This window comes from Xenia sp. Carnegie-2017, unplaced genomic scaffold (genome assembly GCF_021976095.1).
Source record: "Xenia sp. Carnegie-2017 unplaced genomic scaffold, XeniaSp_v1 HiC_scaffold_22, whole genome shotgun sequence".
Taxonomy (NCBI): domain Eukaryota; kingdom Metazoa; phylum Cnidaria; class Anthozoa; order Malacalcyonacea; family Xeniidae; genus Xenia; species Xenia sp. Carnegie-2017.
The window spans coordinates 1,457,155-1,475,975 of record NW_025813485.1 but is presented as its reverse complement, the minus strand read 5'-3'; the positions used below and the strand labels follow the sequence as shown (position 1 = coordinate 1,475,975).

Here is an 18,821-nt window from a genome sequence, read left to right as displayed (position 1 = left end):
CAATATTTTTTATAGCTCCTTGTTGTTTCCATTACTGAAAATCGACTACATTTGGTAAAGAAACAAATATAACGTTATGTAATACCATGTTTAAATAGAAGTAGTTTAAAAATTTTAAAATGGACGTTGAACACAAGTGTGATAGTATAGTTATCTGTCTTATCTCTATTTGTTGGTGTAAGTCAGTATATACTAAGGAAGGTAGATGGCTACATCACTACAACTTTGCCTAGAGTCATTTCCTTATCACCCACCCTGTAAAATTTTAGTCCCATCCCTGTAAAAAATATGAAAATCCGTCCATTCATAATTAATTTCAATTTATCGCCGTTTATTAATTTTGGAGCTGCCACAGTATAGTCCATTGTGCTGGGTCACAGGCCATCCATATGTACGCTCTCGTACCTGTTTTTGAGGCTTTTGTGATAACAGACATGCGCACTAGGGTCTAGTGTAAAAATGTAAACAAATTAAAATAAAGCCATTGGTAGCGAAAGGAGGTGAAAATTAATTAGTAAAACAATAAGTATCCAAAACTGCATAATTGACGAAGGGAATGTTAATAGTGAAAATAGAGAAAATAATGAATGACTCCTAAAAGAACACAGTCTTCTACTATCAATGACTGAAGAAATTCAACTGAGAGATTTGTGCGAAGGTCAAGGTATGCTTTTCTGCCTTTTCATAAAATTGATTTATAATTTTGACATTATTTATTAGTTTCGATTTTAGTCACAATAGTCTAGACATTGTTTTATGAAACTTTTCAAACCACCCAGGACCATATAGAGTGAATATTTTTTAGCTAATATTTCAAATGTCTACCTAATTCAATTGAAGATATTACATTTTTATGGTAAGTTTTATGCGTTGTATATTAGTAACACACTACACACTGTCTAAAAAATTTCGAGGAAGTAAAAATTTTCTAAAGGTATTAATTTTGAATTTGCTTAAAATAACTACTGTATGTTGTGTTGCATTATCAACGATGAAAAACCAAAGTAGACGTTTGCCCTGTGATTTAGAGTTGTTGCAAAAATAAGTATTTAACTATATGGATGAAGCGAGCTTTTGGCTGTACGTGTTTATATATAACACATCATTCCTAAGGCAAATCCTAAATTTACAAAAATCTTTGCACCTTTTCCTTTTGCAAAAATTTATTTTTGCAAAAGCTAAACATCAACCCTTCCCTCCAAAAGGCTTTTCATATTAATAATACATCATAAACTATTTCAATTTATGATTTGATTATATGCAAATATTTCTGTACATATGTATTTGTAATTTAATAACTTTCCCATGATATGATTAATTTCATTATCTATATAATAGTTCCTTTATGTTAAATATATTACCATACATGAAAATAATATCTTGATATGATTGCATCTCAATGGAGTAGATGCAAATTACATGTCAATTAAGTCTATTCAAGTTTGTTTGTTGATTTGTTTAAATCGTATTAGCAATGTGCAAATTAACGGTGTGCAATGTGCAATTTGCACATCGTTTTACCTAAAATGAAAACAATTGCACATCACTTTTTCAAACGATGTGCAAAAATTAGCGGTTTTAACAAAAAACACTGTCGTAAATCATATGAATTTGTTCACATTTAAAAATATTAATTTAGCAATTAGCGCTATATAATAATTAACGTAATATCAATTTGATTATGTCTCTAAAGAAACACTTTTGTCAAAAAAATTGCACATCGTTTTTTCTGAACTAATTCGCACACTGGTATTAGAGGCTGTTCTGGAACACAACTAGTGTTTTCTCTGTTAGACGAATGTGGGACTGTGATAATATATGTAGACTTGTGAGAAAAATTTTTTAATCTAAACTAGAAAGTGGTTAAAAAAACTGTTTGTTGATAAGCTGTGGCAAGCCAGGTTGAAAGTTTGGTCATGCTGTGTATATATTTTGGTGTTCAATCACTGTGAAAACAATATATTTTTAAAAATAGATTACTGAGCTCTACCAAACAGGCTATATGCCACTATTGGTGAGATAATAGAAATTGCCAAATGGAACTGTTTAATAATACAATAAAACTAAAGTATATTGTGAAAAATATTAATTTTCATTATCAACAGTGGTTGTGTCTATAGAAACTGTTAAAACATATTTATCATTGAAGCCTGATCTTTTGGGTGTTGCAGGCTACACTACCTTCACCACCACAATAAGTTCACTCCTTGGCACATAGTTGTTAACGTTTTTCGTCACTTAGGTGAAGGACATTTTTTTCTTAAAATTTTTTTGAAATATACTAAATAACTTGATTTTATACGAAATTTTACTAAGAATTTTTCAAAATATTATATTTTATATTTAACTTTCCCAAGAATTACCAAATCCTAAAGTAAATTAATTTGCCTAATCTGCAAGCGTTCTTGGGTGTAAAAGCATGTCTTTTTGCCGGAAAACTTTTTCTTTTAACGATATTGGGATGATATTCCATGAAAAATTTGACGATATTTTCTCAGCGTACAGTAGTGACAATTTTTGGCCACGGCGCGTGAATGGTTTGTCTAATAAAAAAACAGAAAAATTGGACTTTGATAGCGAAATACACATTCATTTTCTCTAATGGTATAGTATACGTTAAGCATGATTAACCAACCTAGCTGTTGTTACATCATTCACGACAACGTCCTTTAGTTAGTTTATTTTAAGCGAGGTTCTACTGTTATTCCTAAATATTATATAATAACAATTCTTTTGGAAACTTTTTTGATACGTCAAGTTGTGGATTGTGTATGCAATTTGATAGATATGGTTTATTCAATGTATGTTGTGGCAGCCTTGCGGTTGATCCTAGAACGGAACAGCTGGTTTTCGCTTTTGCTAAAATTAATTACTTCTGTCGTGGGATGTATTTGCTGTAATACAATTTCAATATTTTGTATATGTGAAATATTTTCATGGTTTTCAATTCCACTAAGTTTAAACAACCATCTACTATTTTTTCTACACAGAAATGGGCTTTTTCGTCGTTTTAATGAACAATGCTCCATGTGTGTTTTGCCTTACTACTAGACATGCAAATGCAATGCAAATGCCATGCGAGTTATTTGCATCTTTAAAGATGCATAAATCATTATGTTATCTTTGAAATGAAAGCCGTCGTTCATATACATTTACTTGCGAAAAAGAGAAAATGTACCAAAGGCTGGATAAACAAAGTAAGATATTTCACAACCCTGACTTTGCAGTTGCTTGGATTTATAATCAGGACTTACATTATCATAAATTTCAATGTTTTTGTATGTTTTATTGTCAGTTGTTTTGCTGTGACTCTCCGACGCAAGATCCATGTTTCTCTTATATAGAAAGTATTCTGTAGTTTTTACAATTGTATAATAGTTGCGTCATTTCTAATCGTACTTTTTCTCAGTTCTAAGGCACTATTATAACATAGAATTTAGCAAAACTGTTCTGTAATCGGTTTATTGAAAGAAGAAACTTATTGATAACTCGCATCTTATCTTTGCAGTGATGATCGATTTTATTTCTTTATTTTTGAAGAAATATTTCATTGCGTTTCAAGATTAACAACTATCCATGAAAACAATAAATTCAAGACTGCTTTCTGGAATTTTTGCAACTTTTTCCCATATTGATATCAACAGCAACTTCAATATACAATCTGTGTACAATCTTGTGTCCAGATTTTTGATTTCATGTGATGTACAATATAATGATTTCATGTAATCTAACATATGTACGGTCTTCTACGGCAAAAACTCACCCAATTTATCTCGAAAAAAATACCAGCCTTACTTTAAATACACACTTCACCATTTCCTGTTGTAATGCACAGTTCTGGTTCCATGTTGTTAAATCACTTAAGAAGCAACGCATGCGAAATCGCTGATTAGTATATGTTGTGTTAGTATAGCTGCTAAACTTTCGATGGGCTCTTTGACTTTCGTGCATATCTACTGGATACGATTTTGTTTTTGATGGTTTTAAACATCTTTTTAAGGAAAAAAGTTACGAGTTGAAGTGAATAATCATAAATATGAAACATTTCTAAGTTAACAAAGTCTCATGAAGAAAACATAAACACCTTTTTCCTACTATGTCACTAAATGGTGATGAAGGTGCAACTTGCCTCACCTTACATAATACTAATGTTCACATCTCTTTTTTGTAACTAGGTACCTACGGAACTGTTGAAGACGGCAGTCAAGATGGCGCTGATAGAATCATTATGATCAATAACCCTCAAACTGAGGTTTATCGTGGAAATAAAATAAGGTATGTCACCGGTCAGCGGTTTTCTCATTGTTTAAATAAAATATGGTATGTCACCAGTCAGCAGTTTTCCCATTGTTTAAATAAAATATGGTATGTCACCAGTCAGCGGTTTTCCCATTGTTTAAATAAAATATGGTATGTCACCAGTCAGCGGTTTTCCCATTGTTTTAAAACGTTGACTGATGTCAACTGTCCATCAACGTTGTGAATTTTAACATCATTTGTATATTTAAGTATACGTTTAAATTGGGTTGCTTGTTTTTGGACGAAGCTGTTTTTTATTTTCTGATCATTGACGATATTTCATAATTCAATTTCAGCACTGCAAAGTATAATGTCGTCACATTCTTGCCGAAATTTTTATTGGAGCAGTTTAGTCGGTATTCAAATATTTTCTTCCTCTTCATTGCCCTCTTACAGGTAAATGGTTTATATTGTAGTCGTTTGTCCCAGTGATCAACATATTGTAGTCGTTTGTCCCAGTGATCAACATATTGTAGTCATTTGTTCCAGTGATCAACATATTGTAGTCACCTGTTCCAGTGATCAACATATAGTAGTCATGTGTCCCAGTGATCAACATTTAGTAGTCACCTAACCCAGTGATATAGTAGAGTCATGTCTTTACATTTATGACAATAATCTTATAAATTAATCTTTTTATTTTTTAGCAAATTGAAGGTGTTTCTCCTACTGGTCGATATACAACTGCTGTTCCTTTACTCTTTGTTTTATCTTGTTCTGCTGTCAAAGAAATTATTGAAGATTATGTAAGAACACAACTGGGACTGCTGCTGTGAATATCTTCTATCTGATATTGATAATGGTAACCTATTCATTTCTATTATATTTTTAATCTATGCTATCATATTCATTTACTAGAAACGTCATAGAGCAGACGATAAAACGAATAAAAAAGATGTTCGAGGTATAATAAGTTACCCGAGTATTACTTCTAATGTAAAAAAAGGAGATGTCCGACTCTTAATTCGAGTACAGTGTGAAGCAATGTTCATGAGCACTTTACTCTTCACTTTAATCTTTCCGATTATCATGTATATTGTCTAGTAAAAATAAATGATCAATACAGAATGCGTAAGTTAGGACGGATCGTTTCTCCTATTTGGCCAGCTTTATCAAACGATATTAGATTATATGACGACATGGTCACGTCAAAGTATTGTTGCATGTTTTGATTGATGTGGAGTAGATCGCTTGGCACAGCTATAAAAGAGCATTTACATTCACAAACGCTTTAGTATTATCACTTTTCTGTAGTGTGGAGGGAGAATACTTATCAAGCAGTGAAATGGATGGAGGTTTGTGATTGGTTTATCAATAAGTATATTGAACAATAGACAACTTCTCTCTATATCATCATGATGATTAGAACTGTTCTTATGAAGTCTGAATGTATTCTTATTTATATTTGAATCCTTGATGTTTCATTTTTAGCTCAAAGTTGGCGATATTGTCAAAGTTCTTAATGGCCAGTTTTTTCCAGCAGATCTTATTCTTTTATCTTCAAGGTTAGTCATGAATAATTGTCATTCATAAATATACGTTACTTCAAGGTTAGTCATGAATAATTATCATTCATAAATATACGTTACTACAAGGTTAGTCATGAATAATTATCATTCATAAATATACGTTACTACAAGGTTAGTCATGAATAATTATCATTCATAAATATACGTTACTACAAGGTTAGTCATGAATAATTATCATTCATAAATATACGTTACTACAAGGTTAGTCATGAATAATTATCATTCATAAATATACGTTACTACAAGGTTAGTCATGAATAATTATCATTCATAAATATACGTTACTACAAGGTTCGTCATGAATAATTATCATTCATAAATATACGTTACTACAAGGTTAGTCATGAATAATTATCATTCATAAATATACGTTACTACAAGGTTAGTCATGAATAATTATCATTCATAAATATACGTTACTAAGTGACAGAATTATCGTTTTAAGTGAGCCAATGGGAATGTGTTACGTTGAAACGGCGAATCTTGATGGTGAAACTAATCTCAAGATAAAACAGGTTTGACAATACGTTGTTGTGGTTTTTAAAGAAAAATGTTTTGGCAAATTTCACGTAATCGACAATAATTTTGTTTTATCATGAAAAGGCTCTTCCTCTGACTGCAAGTATGGTTCAACCTGCTGACCTGAAATCACTTGAGGTAATGACTGTTTTGATACAAACATAATTTTTTCCATAGCAAGCAGATTAACTATTCGTAACAATAAAAAAGACTCAATTTTTGTCATGCGATACAGCCCTCCTCCTGAATTAGTTACAAGTTAACACTTGCTATCTTTTGCCATGGTGACTAATGCAGTTTTTCGATCTTATTATTGAGCAACCATAGGAATGACTAGTGATTATAAACACAAAAAGGATTGTCCTAATTGCAAACCAGCTCTTTTGCAGCCAGCAATTTACATCATGTCAAATTACATGAATCACTGTGCAGCAAATTTTGATTTCTTGTGAAATAGTTGTGAAATTTTTAATTCCGTCACTCTTTGCTATGAGAGAAATAAGTGTTAATTTATACCAATGTACGCGAGGTTTGGCACAAAATTCTTCTATCTGGTCACTTATATTATGAGTAACCAATATTTAATTACAGGGGCGAGTTGATTGTGAAGGCCCAAATAACAGATTATATGAATTTGTTGGAAACATTACTTTGAATGGGAGAAAGTATGGATTAGTAGAATTATTTTTGAAGTGTAAAGGTGTTTTAGATCATTTTCTTAAAAACAGAGCAGTGCCACTGAATCCTGACCAGCTATTACTCCGTGGTGCACAATTAAGAAATACACAATGGATATATGGTACAGTAATTTTTTGTTGGAAATTATTTTATCAACATGATACGTATATTGATTAATAATGATGATTACGATGTTTTTAGGATTAGTAATTTATACTGGTCATGATTCCAAACTAATGCAGGTATGTAAAACTGAGCAATGCAAGAAGAACTGATTTGTACTTTTTTTTAAACTATATATCTCCTGTCTTTGTTGTGTGTATACACTGTTGTTGTGTGTATACACTGTTGTTATGTGTATACACTGTGTTGTGTGTATACACTGTTGTTGTGTGTATACACTGTTGTTGTGTGTATACACTGTGTTGTGTGTATACACTGTTGTTGTGTGTATACACTGTTGTTGTGTGTATACACTGTTGTTGTGTGTATACACTGTTGTTGTGTGTATACACTGTTGTTGTGTGTATACACAATATTCTTTTATGAAATATTAAAGACTTTTACTAATAAGAAATATCGTGTGCGTTATTGGTTGTTCATCAGAGAAAGACTTTTTTTCAGAATGCAACTGCGGCTCCTATCAAAAGATCAAACATGGATCGTGCTACAAATATTCAAATTTTGTTTTTGTTCTGTCTATTGTTGGTTATGGCGTTTTTCAGTAGTTTAGGATCCTATATTTGGACACGTGGGTTCCGTTCTTTTATGAAATCTTTGTCTGTAATTTTATAGCTATTATCGTTTATACATAAATATTTATCATTTTAGAAAACAATAGAACTGGATCTTGGTACATGGGTTATGAAGGTAGTAAAATCTAAATGGAAATCATTTTTAAAATAAAAATGAAAAAAATATGTTTATTGTTTCTTGAAGGAAAAAAACCTCAAAGTTTCTTTTTCACCATAATTACGTTCATCATTCTCTACAATAATCTTATTCCTATCAGTTTACCCGTCACATTAGAGGTTAGTTTTAACTTTTGTTGTTCATCTATAACTAACGTAGTTTTAACATCATCATTTTAGTTATAGCTCTAACATCATCATTTTAATCCTTTCTTCCTCTTCAGATTGTGAAGTTCATTCAAGCTATATTTATCAATTCGGTTAGTCAGATTTCAAAACTATTGCGAGAATTACAGTCGTAAATACCCACTTAAAGTTCTAATGACATATGATCATTTGAAAAACCGTTTCATCGTTAAAATAATAGTAATTGTTGACTAATTTGATTTAATATCAATGAATTCAATACATTCATAGCTTAACAAACATACTGTTTGTACGTAGATGTAGCAAATATGAAATATTTTCTCATCCATTTCTGACAGGATTGTGAAATGTATTATGATGAGAATGACACTCCAGCCATGGCTAGAACTTCAAATCTTAATGAAGAATTGGGACAGGTATGTACGTAACACATTGTTTTGGAAAATGTTTCATGTATTTAGTAAATGCTATGATGAATCATCCTTTGACTTAAATTATTAATTGCAACAAAGAAAGCATTTCCATAATTCTACAGTGATAACTCATTTAAATTTAAATTAGGATGCTAATAAGTTTCTTGATTTCAGTTATTTTCTTTTGCTGTGTAAAGTGATAATTTTATAAAATAATCATAAATAAAATAATCATATAATTTAATTGAAAAGATAAGATATCATGCTTGTCGCATGATTATGTACATATGTGTACATTTTCTAAATCATTCTACTATTCAAGAGCGTTTTTTGTAACTTCGTCTGTTTTGAGTTGTTTTGAGCAATCATTCTATAATTCAATGTCAACATCATCATAGGTGAAATATATATTTTCGGATAAAACTGGAACTCTTACAAGAAACATAATGGAGTTTAGAAAATGCACAATAGCTGGCATTATGTATGGGTAAGAATTATTTCACTTGAGTGTAACTTTCATAGGAGCAGTTCTGTATTGCAAAAAGTCTTGTTGTTCTCACTATTTTCTATAAAAGGTTGTACAGTTATTCCTCATTGTATTTACTATTTTCAGTGGAGATGGTGATGCTTTTAATGATCCTTCTTTATTGGACCATCTTCGAGAACGTCATGTAAGTAGAAAATAGAGTAATGCGTGAAAATAGAGTAAAGTGGCTTTGTAAAGATCTCTTTTTGTGTATAAATTTAAGGAGTTCACTTTCCATTAAAATAGCCAACATCATCCGTAATCCGTGAATTCTTGACTCTGTTGTCTGTTTGTCACACGGTCGTACCTGAGAGAGATACTCAAAATCCAGATAAGATCATTTATCAAGCCGCTTCTCCAGGTTTGCAGCCACAACTGTAGGGAAAATATTTATAAATGTACACATGAATGAATTTAGTTGTATGTTTGTAGATGTAGATCGTCCCGGTTTTGAGTCCTCAGAAATGTTGGTACTTAAATAACCTGGACGATCAACATCTACAAAAATGTTAACAACACTCCTGGGCTCAAACTACGTATTCACTTTAAATTTAATTATTCTATGACTAATATTGTAGTAAATTTACTAAAATATATTTTTCATTATTTGTTTGTAGATGAAGGTGCTTTGGTTGAAGGAGCAAAATTATTTGGATTTTCATTCAATGTTCGCACACCAACTTCTGTCATTATAAATGCTGTAAGCTCTTTTCATAGACAAAAATTTATATTGATTATCATGTTATCTATATTTATATATTCATGTACATGGACGTTTTTATTATGTACTTTTATGTATATTTACATGTTTGTAGATGTAGATCGTCCAGGTTAGTAGAGTCCTGAAGAGGACTGTTGTTGTTGATGTTAACTCTGAAGATGACTACCGCTAAGGTTGTAGAAACGTCAGTCAACAACAACAAAAACAGTCCTCCTCAGGATTCTACTAACCTGGACGATCTACATCTACAAACATGTAACGATACTCCCGGGTTCAAACCATTTATGTATATTCATGTACATCGACGTTTTTATTATGTACTTTTATGTATATTCATGTACATCGACGTTTTTATTATGTACTTTTATGTATATTCGTGTACATCGACGTTTTTATTATGTTCTTTTATGTATATTCGTGTACATCGACGTTTTTATTATGTTCTTTTATGTATATTCGTGTACATCGACGTTTTTATTATGTACTTTTATGTGTATTCATGTACATCGACGTTTTTATTATATGCTTTATTTGATTTAGATGGGACAAGAAGAAGTTTATGAAGTTCTTAATGTCCTCGAATTCAACAGGTATAATTCCCATGTATCCACTCTTCCATGTGTTATTTGCAATTTTCACTTCTTTTGTAAACAAGATATAAATTAATCGATGTAAGAGAATCTAGAAATGATTTGTTTTCCCTATTTTAAGCACCCGCAAACGCATGTCTGTCATTTTGAAAACACCCGATGGTCAAATAAAGTTATATTGTAAAGGAGCTGTAAGTTTTGAAAATTTTCATGGCTAGATTGATGTAGCTACGAATTTGCTCAAATAGTTTACTTTATTATATTATAGGATACTGTAATATATGAAAGACTTAGTGTTAATCAATTATATAAAGACATTACTTTGAAGCATTTGGAAGAATTTGCTAAAGATGGTAAGAATCATTACTTTGGTTGAGTTGTTGAGTAATGTTTTCGGACAAAAATGTTAACGGTTACTGGGTAAGCTGAAGACATTTTTCTCTTAAAAAATTACTGACGCTGTGAAGATGATTTAGTAAAGACTTTTGAAACTTAAATTCTTTCAAACCAAACAAGAGTTGCCTTACCTAATTGATTGTCATAATTCTATTATTTTCAAGGTTTAAGAACCTTGTGTATATCAATGGCGGAAATCTCTCAAGATGATTATGATCGTTGGAGTGATATATATTACAGTGCCAGCACGAGCCTTGAAAATAGAGATGAAAAAGTTGATGAAGCTGCTGAATTGATCGAAAAGGTGTAAAACTACTTATTTCGTTTATTTTCTTCGTGATTTTAAAATTTATTAAATTTATTCACCTTTAGAATCTGTTTCTTCTTGGAGCTACAGCAATCGAGGATAAATTACAAGAGGTTGAAGTTTATTGTAAATAACACGTCTTCAATAGTATTTATTTTTGATTTAATGTTTTGCATCGAATATTTTTGTTTCTATTTTCCCTTTGCTTATTATTAGGGTGTTCCTGATAGCATTGCAGACTTAGCTGCCGCAAATATCAAAATTTGGGTTCTCACAGGCGATAAACAAGAAACTGCCATCAATATAGGTTTTGACTAATTTTTGAAGTTTTGGAGTATAGTGTGCATCTTTCATGTCTTATAACAACTCATGGCAATATTAGGCCTTCATTGTATGCATAAAAATAATTCCATAGTACTCTATTTTATAGTTAGTATAGGGACTTCGATTTCTTTTACTTGGAAATTATAGTGTATTTGGAGTGTATTTATGGACTTATCATTTTGCTCCCTACATTTCATTTCATTGATTGAGTTATTTTATGTTTTTAGGTTACTCGTGTAGACTTCTTACTGAAGACATGTCTTTACTTGTATGTAAAGAATGTGATCTTGGTGTAAGTATATCGTGATTTGGATAATTTTAAAATCTTAAACAGTTTTGTTATCATTTATTGCTAGTCAACCAAATTTATTCCCTGCAAGTTCAGCAAAACTTTTGCATAATGTGCTGGTCTTGTGTATCGTCATTATGTATTGGATTTCGACTTTTCTCTTATGTGATGAGAAGCAGAAATTCACATCCATCATAAGTCAGATATCATCATTAAATGATCAGAATCAGATATCGTCAGATATCAAAAATTTTGATTCAGAATACTACAAATCTTTTACTTCTCTACTATCCTATTCAATAGTAAATTTTTTGCATCAAATTTCTGATTCAGAATGCTTCAAATATTTTAATTCCATAACTTGGTAATCAATCGAGTGATGATGTTTAGGGGACAAAACGTTGGTTGGACGATGTAATAAAGAAGCATGGGATCAAGAATAAACGCAAGAAGACGATAAATAAAGACGAGGTTAGAGTTGTTATCGTTTTTAATGATTTTCATTTTGAATGAAGTTGATTTCGCAATATTATTTCTGTGTTTTATTTTTTTACGTTGTTTCTCAAATATCTATCATTGCAATTCTTTAGCAGGAGGAGCGTCTAGCTTTCATTGTGACTGGTCAGGTTAGCTCTCCTCCTCAATTCCGTGGCAAACTTTCCAAACTTTTTGAAAATACTTTGATGAAGTTTCTATATTATACCAGACACTGAACTATGCCTTGGAAGAAGAACTGAAATACAATTTTTTGGATTTGGCGCTATCCTGTAAAGCAGTTGTTTGTTGCAGGTACGTTTCAATTTAGACTAAGACAATGGCTTGGCCTATTAAAGGTCATCATTGTAAAAACTTAAAAGTGTTGCACTCAATTATTTATTTCGACATTTATTGAGACAATGAAAACAGATAATTTGCCATGAATGCCATGCATGCTTTATCCATGATACCAGGTGGTTGTTGTCATGACTAAACTCAAACTTACAGGGTATCCCCGTTACAAAAATCTAAAGTTGTGCGTCTTGTAAAAGCCCAAGTTAAGAACTCCATAACATTAGCGATTGGTGATGGTGCAAATGATGTTGGTATGATTCAGGTATTTATGAAGAATCACACAGATTTTAATTATTCTATACTATACACCCTTTCATTTATGTTTAGTTGTTTAGATGAATTAGTTTTGTGTAACGCTTCCGTTTTGTATCAGTTAAATACCATTTGATTACATCTACATACTATTTTTATATTTCTTAAAATTGTTTTCTATTTAAAATTCATTTAGAATTTGTTGTTCCAATGGTTTATACACCTGTGTACATTTGTCGTATAAGTTATAAATATTTATGTTCGTGATCAATATATTCCATTTCCAGGCTGCTCATGTTGGTGTTGGTATCAATGGTCAGGAGGGACTACAGGCAGCTAGTGCATCTGATTATGCTATTGCTCAGGTAATTTAGGTTTTATAAGGTATTTAAACACTGAAATAAAAATTGGTCACTTTACCGAGAGCGCAGGTCAGTACTTCTTGCATGATAACTGCCAAACGTTGCAGAGTGTATGTTTATTAATGAATTAATACCTTAAATATTTTTTATAGTTTCGTTTTTTGAACAAACTCTTGCTGGTGCATGGCTCATGGAGTTATCAGCGTCTTAGCAAACTAATCTTGTACTCCTTCTATAAGAATGTTTGTTTATACGTTATTGAGGTGAGAGTTGTTATGAGTGTTTTGGTTGTTTCAATCATGTCTTCAAAGGATGATCCAGCTTATTGCATTTTCCAGCTTTGGTTTGCCATCGTAAATGGATTCTCCGGTCAAATATTATTTGATAAATGGTGTATTGGAATATATAATGTGGTATGTGACGAACTTATTATTATAAAACATCCTGCGTTATCCTTGTGATGATTTAATGTTGTAAAGAGACTTGAAACGTCGGGGCTTTTTCTTCAATGTTTGCTGAATCTTTGCTCAATAGAAAGCAAATATTTTAAATTGAAAAGCATTTTTAACATACTCAGATGATTTCTCCAACAATTTCGGATTAAGCGAGCTCTTTACTCCAAAGTCGGTTCTAGTACATCCAGTTGGTCGTTGCTATAACTGTGAACTAAGACAGTTGGTCTAGTCGAATTTGTGCATTCTCAGACAAATTGGTGGCTTACCAAACTAGTTACTCTTAAATTGGGGACAGAACGAACTAGTTACTTTAAAATGGTGCAAATAAATTCATTTGGTTGTTGCTATCAACTCGTACAGTAAGTCAAGTGGTCAAAGTATATGCTCATATGATTTTTTTAATAAATTATGACCGAGCTAGCTACTCTCAGAGCAGCGCAAGGAAATCCCGTTGATACGTATGAAGTCCTTTAACTGGTCGAGTTGATTACGCACTGTCTTCTTTAGCTTTTTTCAAAAAATGACATCAGTGCACTATGCGTGCACTTATGTCTATTTTTAAGTAGGCAATACTTAACTATAGACATTACAATGAGTACAAAAAAGGATCGTTTATTTGTAAACCGTGAAGTATAAGATAACGAATGGTTGTTTAGACTATAGCTTGTGATAGGTTTTAGTCTAAGTCAATGGATGCTCACCTCATGATGAATGAAACATTTTATGAATGATTCAAATTGCGAATTAAACTTTGCATTCTCCTTGAATCTTTAATTTGCCTTTGTTGATTTTTCGTGTAAAGCTTACAGAAAGAATTTCTTTCGTCATTAAAACAAAACATGGTTATAATGTTTTGCTAGCAATGCCTTATATGTAGGCTACATGCCTTCATGGCAACTATAGTTTACCTACGTAACCTTACATGTACCTATATGCCCTTGTGTCAGCAATAGTTTACCTACGTAACCTTGCGTATATGCTCTCCTGTCAGGAATGGTTTACCACCGTAACCTTACATGTACCTATATGCCATTGTGTCAGCAATAGTTTACCTACGTAACTAACTTTATGTCTTCTTGTGAGGAATGGTTTATCTCCTTCATAACTTTATGTTGCTACATCCTGTCAAGTCAAGAACAGATTCAAATTTTTAATTGAAATTATCAATTTTTTTAGGCTTTTACTGCTTTTCCACCGTTGGCGATTGGATTATTTGACAAAACAGTGTCATCAGAAAGCTTGCAAAAATTTCCTCAGTTATATAAACCGTCTCAGAATGCAGAATACTTTAATACAAAGGTACGTACGACATGTCATTTAATCAGTTCAATTTTTTTATTATGGCTCTCAATGGGTAATATTATTTAATGGTAGGAAAGCTTACTGGCTTAAAGCCAGTTTTTTAAATACGTTGAGTGAAAGAATAGCGAATAATGTTCTTCGGCTTAATTTCAACAAATGCTTAATTTCAATGGTGATAGTATTAATTTTTTTTAATGAAAAACATTTCCAGGTGTTTTGGTTATGGATCTTTGCAGCTATTGTTCATTCGTTGTTTTTATTTTATCTTCCTTCATTAGCTCTGAATAATGGTGAGTATTTTACATTAAACACGACATGCAGAGAAACACACATTTTGTTCATATGAATTAGCGTTAAATTTCATGATGTTTTTATTTTAGATGTTCCATTTCAAGAAGGTTTAGTGGTTGGTAATTGGTTTGTTGGCAACATTGTTTACACGGTGATTACGTTGTATACCTTCTTATAATTTAACATAGAGATATTTACTTCATGAAAGCTATACTCATTCTTTTTTTATATATTATAAATTTTTGATGGCTCATTCTTGTATTTTTATTTATTTTAGCTTGTTGTGGTAACTGTTTGTCTAAAAGCAGCTTTAGAACTAGATTCATGGAATTGGGTCAGTTGATTGGGCTTTTGCTCTTACTGAAATAAAGTCATCTGTTTATCATTTGTTCACATTTTAAAAATCGAACGTTTTCTTGCACTTGTGTAAACAAATAATTTTCATAGATTTTTAATTGGATAATTTATGAATTTTGTCTTGAACCTCTTATACGTACATACATATATTTTCAGTGCCTTTTTTTATTCTCTAGCTTTGTCATATTGCTATCTGGGGAAGCATTCTTAGTTGGTTTATATTTTTACTGATATATTGTCAACCATTTCTGGCAGAGTATCTTGCTCCTCATATGATTGGCCAGGTACCTCTCATTGATTTGTAAATTTAATAGTTTGCAGATTTCAAACTTTATAATGATGTGGCCCTATTGAAATTGTACTATTTGAAACTTTATAATGATATTTCCGTACTTTGCTCGTACTTATTTAAAACTTTATAATGATATGTACGAAGTGTAAAGGTATATTTTCAAATTATAATGATGTTTTTGTACACCTAGTAGTTTTATAACACATATACCTTTCTTACGTTAAGGAACAAATGGTTTACACCTGTCCAGCATTTTGGTTTATGCTTATTCTCATACCCGTTATAACATTGTTTTTTGATTTTTGTTACAAACTGTAAGTGTTGTTAGTGATAGACACTTTAAATATTTTTATTTAATGTTAAGCCATGAATTTTTGTTGAAATCGTATGTTTAACACGCGCGAGTTGCGCCAAGATTTGACAGTGCATTTGGTGAGGTGTATATTTAACATGACCATACCGTTTAGGTTCCACAGAATATTTTTCAAAACATTAGTTCAAGAAATTCAAGAAATCGAAGAACGAAAGGTTGGCACAAACCTAAGGCTGTATTAAGATTTCATTATATTCCCATTTATTACTACAATACACCAAGGAATTTGGGGACGGATGCTGAGCAAAGCAGATTTGTAGGCTGTTATTGTTTATTCACGTTCAATTGTTCCTATGTAATAGCGGAGTTCATTAATGTTTATTAACGGCTGAGTTGAACCCTAGAGTCATTTCACACTGTTTGGTGAGCGTGCTCTTATTTTTGTTGTCCATCATATGAAACACTTAAATAGAAACCAAAATGGTTGTGTGCGACACGTGACTTTGTAGCTAACCAATAATTGTGCGACAAACTCTACGTAAACGATGTTTTGAGTACTAAAGTTCAAAACTTTTGAAAGATCTCTGAACATGTTTTTGATCAATATTCTAAGCTTTTTCACAATTGTTTTCGTGCAAAATTTGCCATTTAGTGGAAAAACGGCATCCGTGTTTAGATCAAAAATCTGTACGATAGTTAAATGTCGCAATTTGTATGAAATATTGTCCAATTAATATTTGATATGAAGTATGTTCTAATTAATATACAGCCTACTGAAAGATACGGGGAGCAGCCAGCTTGTTCAGTTTTACAACTTATTGTCAATTCTTTCTACTTTCTTACGTATAGAACGATCCTCAATCTTCTCTTGGTCTGTCTACACCTACAATATACAGGTCAATACAACGTCTTTTTTCAATGCATTTGTAGTATTTTACAGTTGTTCATAGCTTCAGTGTGTGCTACCTCGAAATTTCTGTCTTAAGCTGTGGAATGAATTAATAAGATATATTTACAACACAATGAAAACAAGCTACAACAGCCATGGTGGTTTTTGTATGTTTTCAGTCATGAACGATTTATCGTATTTCTGATAAAATATTTGTATTTTTATGATTCATCATTTGGCACTTTTTGAATTGTACAGGTCAACGTTCCGCTCAAAGAGTTTCAAGACTCAACGTAAGTGTTTATCATATTTTATTTAATTTGTACGTCAATGTAATTACCAACATAATAATTGGTCAGTGTAAAATATCTTCATCGTGAAGAAGAATAAGTTATGAAATATTGAAGGAAACACATTTATATATTCATACATTTAGATGGTTATGCGTTCTCTCAAGAAGAAAGTGCTTCCATTAGTCAGGTAAAAAATGTTACATGGGTGTGAGCAAACACTAAACATTATAATACGTTCTTGTGATCTTACTTAATAATAGTTTGATACATGACTATTGCTGTAATGAATTTTATTGCTTCTTGTCTTGCATGTTACATCTTATTCTTTAACTCTTGTTTAAATATGACTTATCAAACAAAGGATCTAACCATATTGATGTCTTATTGTATATGATGTATAATTTATATTTATTGATACATTTGTAATAAAAAATGTATCTTGTACAATGTATAATTGTCTTAATATGAGATTTCTACATTTCTTTGTAGGGAAAAGTTATTTATAATTTATATTTATGATTTATTTTGTTTTATTTTTTTGTTGGTACCTGACCTTTCAAATTTTGATTTTTATGATACATGAACATATGAACATGATTCGTTATGAACGCTTGTTGTTCTGCATGCTTTCTGAAGTTTTATTTTTAAAGCATTTATGTTCGAGAATGTCGAAAAAAAATCGTGTCAATTTTATTTTGATTTCCTCTTTTAAAAAATTAAACCTTGGTGTTTCAAATTGAAAAAATAGAAGCTTTGATATTTGACAATTGTTTAAGCGTCTTAAGCTAGAAACATCGTGTTTAAGTACATTGCTTACTACGGATTGTGATATTCATATTTGAATATGAGCCCACACCTCCCCCCCCCCACATCCTCTCTCCTCCCCCCCAATTATCAATCTTCCGACGACTCTGAACTACAAAATATAATTATGGAGTAAATAATCTCTACTAATTTTTAATTAGGCGCAGCTAATCAGGCGATACGATACGAATCTTAGAAAGCCGGGAGGTGGAGAGTAGTGAAAGAATGCTCGTATGTTGAGGTGAAGTGTGATCGTTGGCCATATATCTTTAAAATATTTTTGATGTAATTTATAAAATTAAAGTCTCCTCTATTAAATAAAACCATCATGTTAAAATACTTAATGGAATAGAGACGCAGACTTGAAATTTTAAATAATATTTATTGCATCCTGATAGTTAACTTGAATATACTAATTTAGACTAATTTAGACACTATAGTAAATTGTAAATTCGTAAATTAATGTTACTGTTGGAGAGAGAGTGGTCTGCTAAAGTCATTAATTAAATTTTTTTCAACATAAATTGTATTTAATTAACCTGCAAACACTTAACTTACATTTCTTTATTACGACTGGATGGAACTTGTATTGAAAAAATTGTAGATAAGAAGGAGGGAAACTAATAAAATACACACCGAAAGCCTAAAACTGTTATAAGAAAAAAACAATGACATGACTTATATATAGGATGGCTGATGTTGCCCACGTTTATTTGCTAAAGTCTCTAGTA

General features: G+C 31.4%; 1 protein-coding gene and 1 long non-coding RNA gene across 3 annotated transcripts; one reads left to right on the top strand and one right to left on the bottom strand.

Moving 5' to 3' along the window:
* The first annotated feature begins 466 nt into the window (after window positions 1–466).
* LOC124445490 (phospholipid-transporting ATPase IA-like) lies at window positions 467–18,614 on the top strand. Of its 2 annotated transcripts, none has more exons than XM_046996214.1 (46): window positions 467–664; window positions 4,176–4,275; window positions 4,596–4,695; window positions 4,947–5,045; window positions 5,158–5,203; window positions 5,554–5,594; window positions 5,731–5,804; window positions 6,274–6,343; window positions 6,432–6,485; window positions 6,939–7,012; window positions 7,076–7,146; window positions 7,227–7,267; window positions 7,650–7,776; window positions 7,857–7,895; window positions 7,965–8,056; window positions 8,161–8,196; window positions 8,422–8,499; window positions 8,895–8,983; window positions 9,110–9,167; window positions 9,269–9,383; window positions 9,640–9,722; window positions 10,284–10,333; window positions 10,455–10,524; window positions 10,602–10,686; window positions 10,894–11,033; window positions 11,102–11,149; window positions 11,253–11,343; window positions 11,588–11,652; window positions 12,040–12,120; window positions 12,240–12,275; window positions 12,356–12,438; window positions 12,634–12,742; window positions 13,020–13,097; window positions 13,247–13,357; window positions 13,433–13,507; window positions 14,726–14,848; window positions 15,063–15,141; window positions 15,232–15,293; window positions 15,420–15,476; window positions 15,676–15,783; window positions 16,017–16,105; window positions 16,259–16,319; window positions 16,954–17,000; window positions 17,252–17,286; window positions 17,430–17,473; window positions 18,252–18,614. In XM_046996214.1, exons 1-46 carry the CDS (start codon window positions 622–624, stop codon window positions 18,306–18,308), a joined length of 3,414 nt encoding a protein of 1,137 aa, XP_046852170.1. In that variant the 5' UTR covers window positions 467–621; the 3' UTR covers window positions 18,309–18,614. The 2 variants fall into 2 exon arrangements, with proteins under 2 accessions (XP_046852170.1, XP_046852171.1); XM_046996215.1 differs by lacking the exon at window positions 467–664 and adding an exon at window positions 3,118–3,197.
* LOC124445495 lies at window positions 1,944–2,763 on the bottom strand. Its single transcript, XR_006948176.1, has 2 exons — window positions 2,636–2,763; window positions 1,944–2,543 (listed from the first exon to the last, which is right to left on the bottom strand). It is a non-coding gene; the product is annotated as an uncharacterized LOC124445495 (long non-coding RNA).
* Window positions 18,615–18,821: the final 207 nt, after the last annotated feature.

Excerpts from the sequence above, each read along its gene's own strand:
- LOC124445490 (XM_046996214.1), top strand. The coding sequence starts at position 622 with ATGACTGAAGAAATTCAACTGAGAGATTTGTGCGAAGGTCAAG. Across the intron at positions 665-4,175 it reads AGATTTGTGCGAAGGTCAAG|GTACCTACGGAACTGTTGAA; the intron begins GTATGCTTTTCT and ends TTTTGTAACTAG. Across the intron at positions 16,320-16,953 it reads AAGAAATCGAAGAACGAAAG|AACGATCCTCAATCTTCTCT; the intron begins GTTGGCACAAAC and ends TCTTACGTATAG.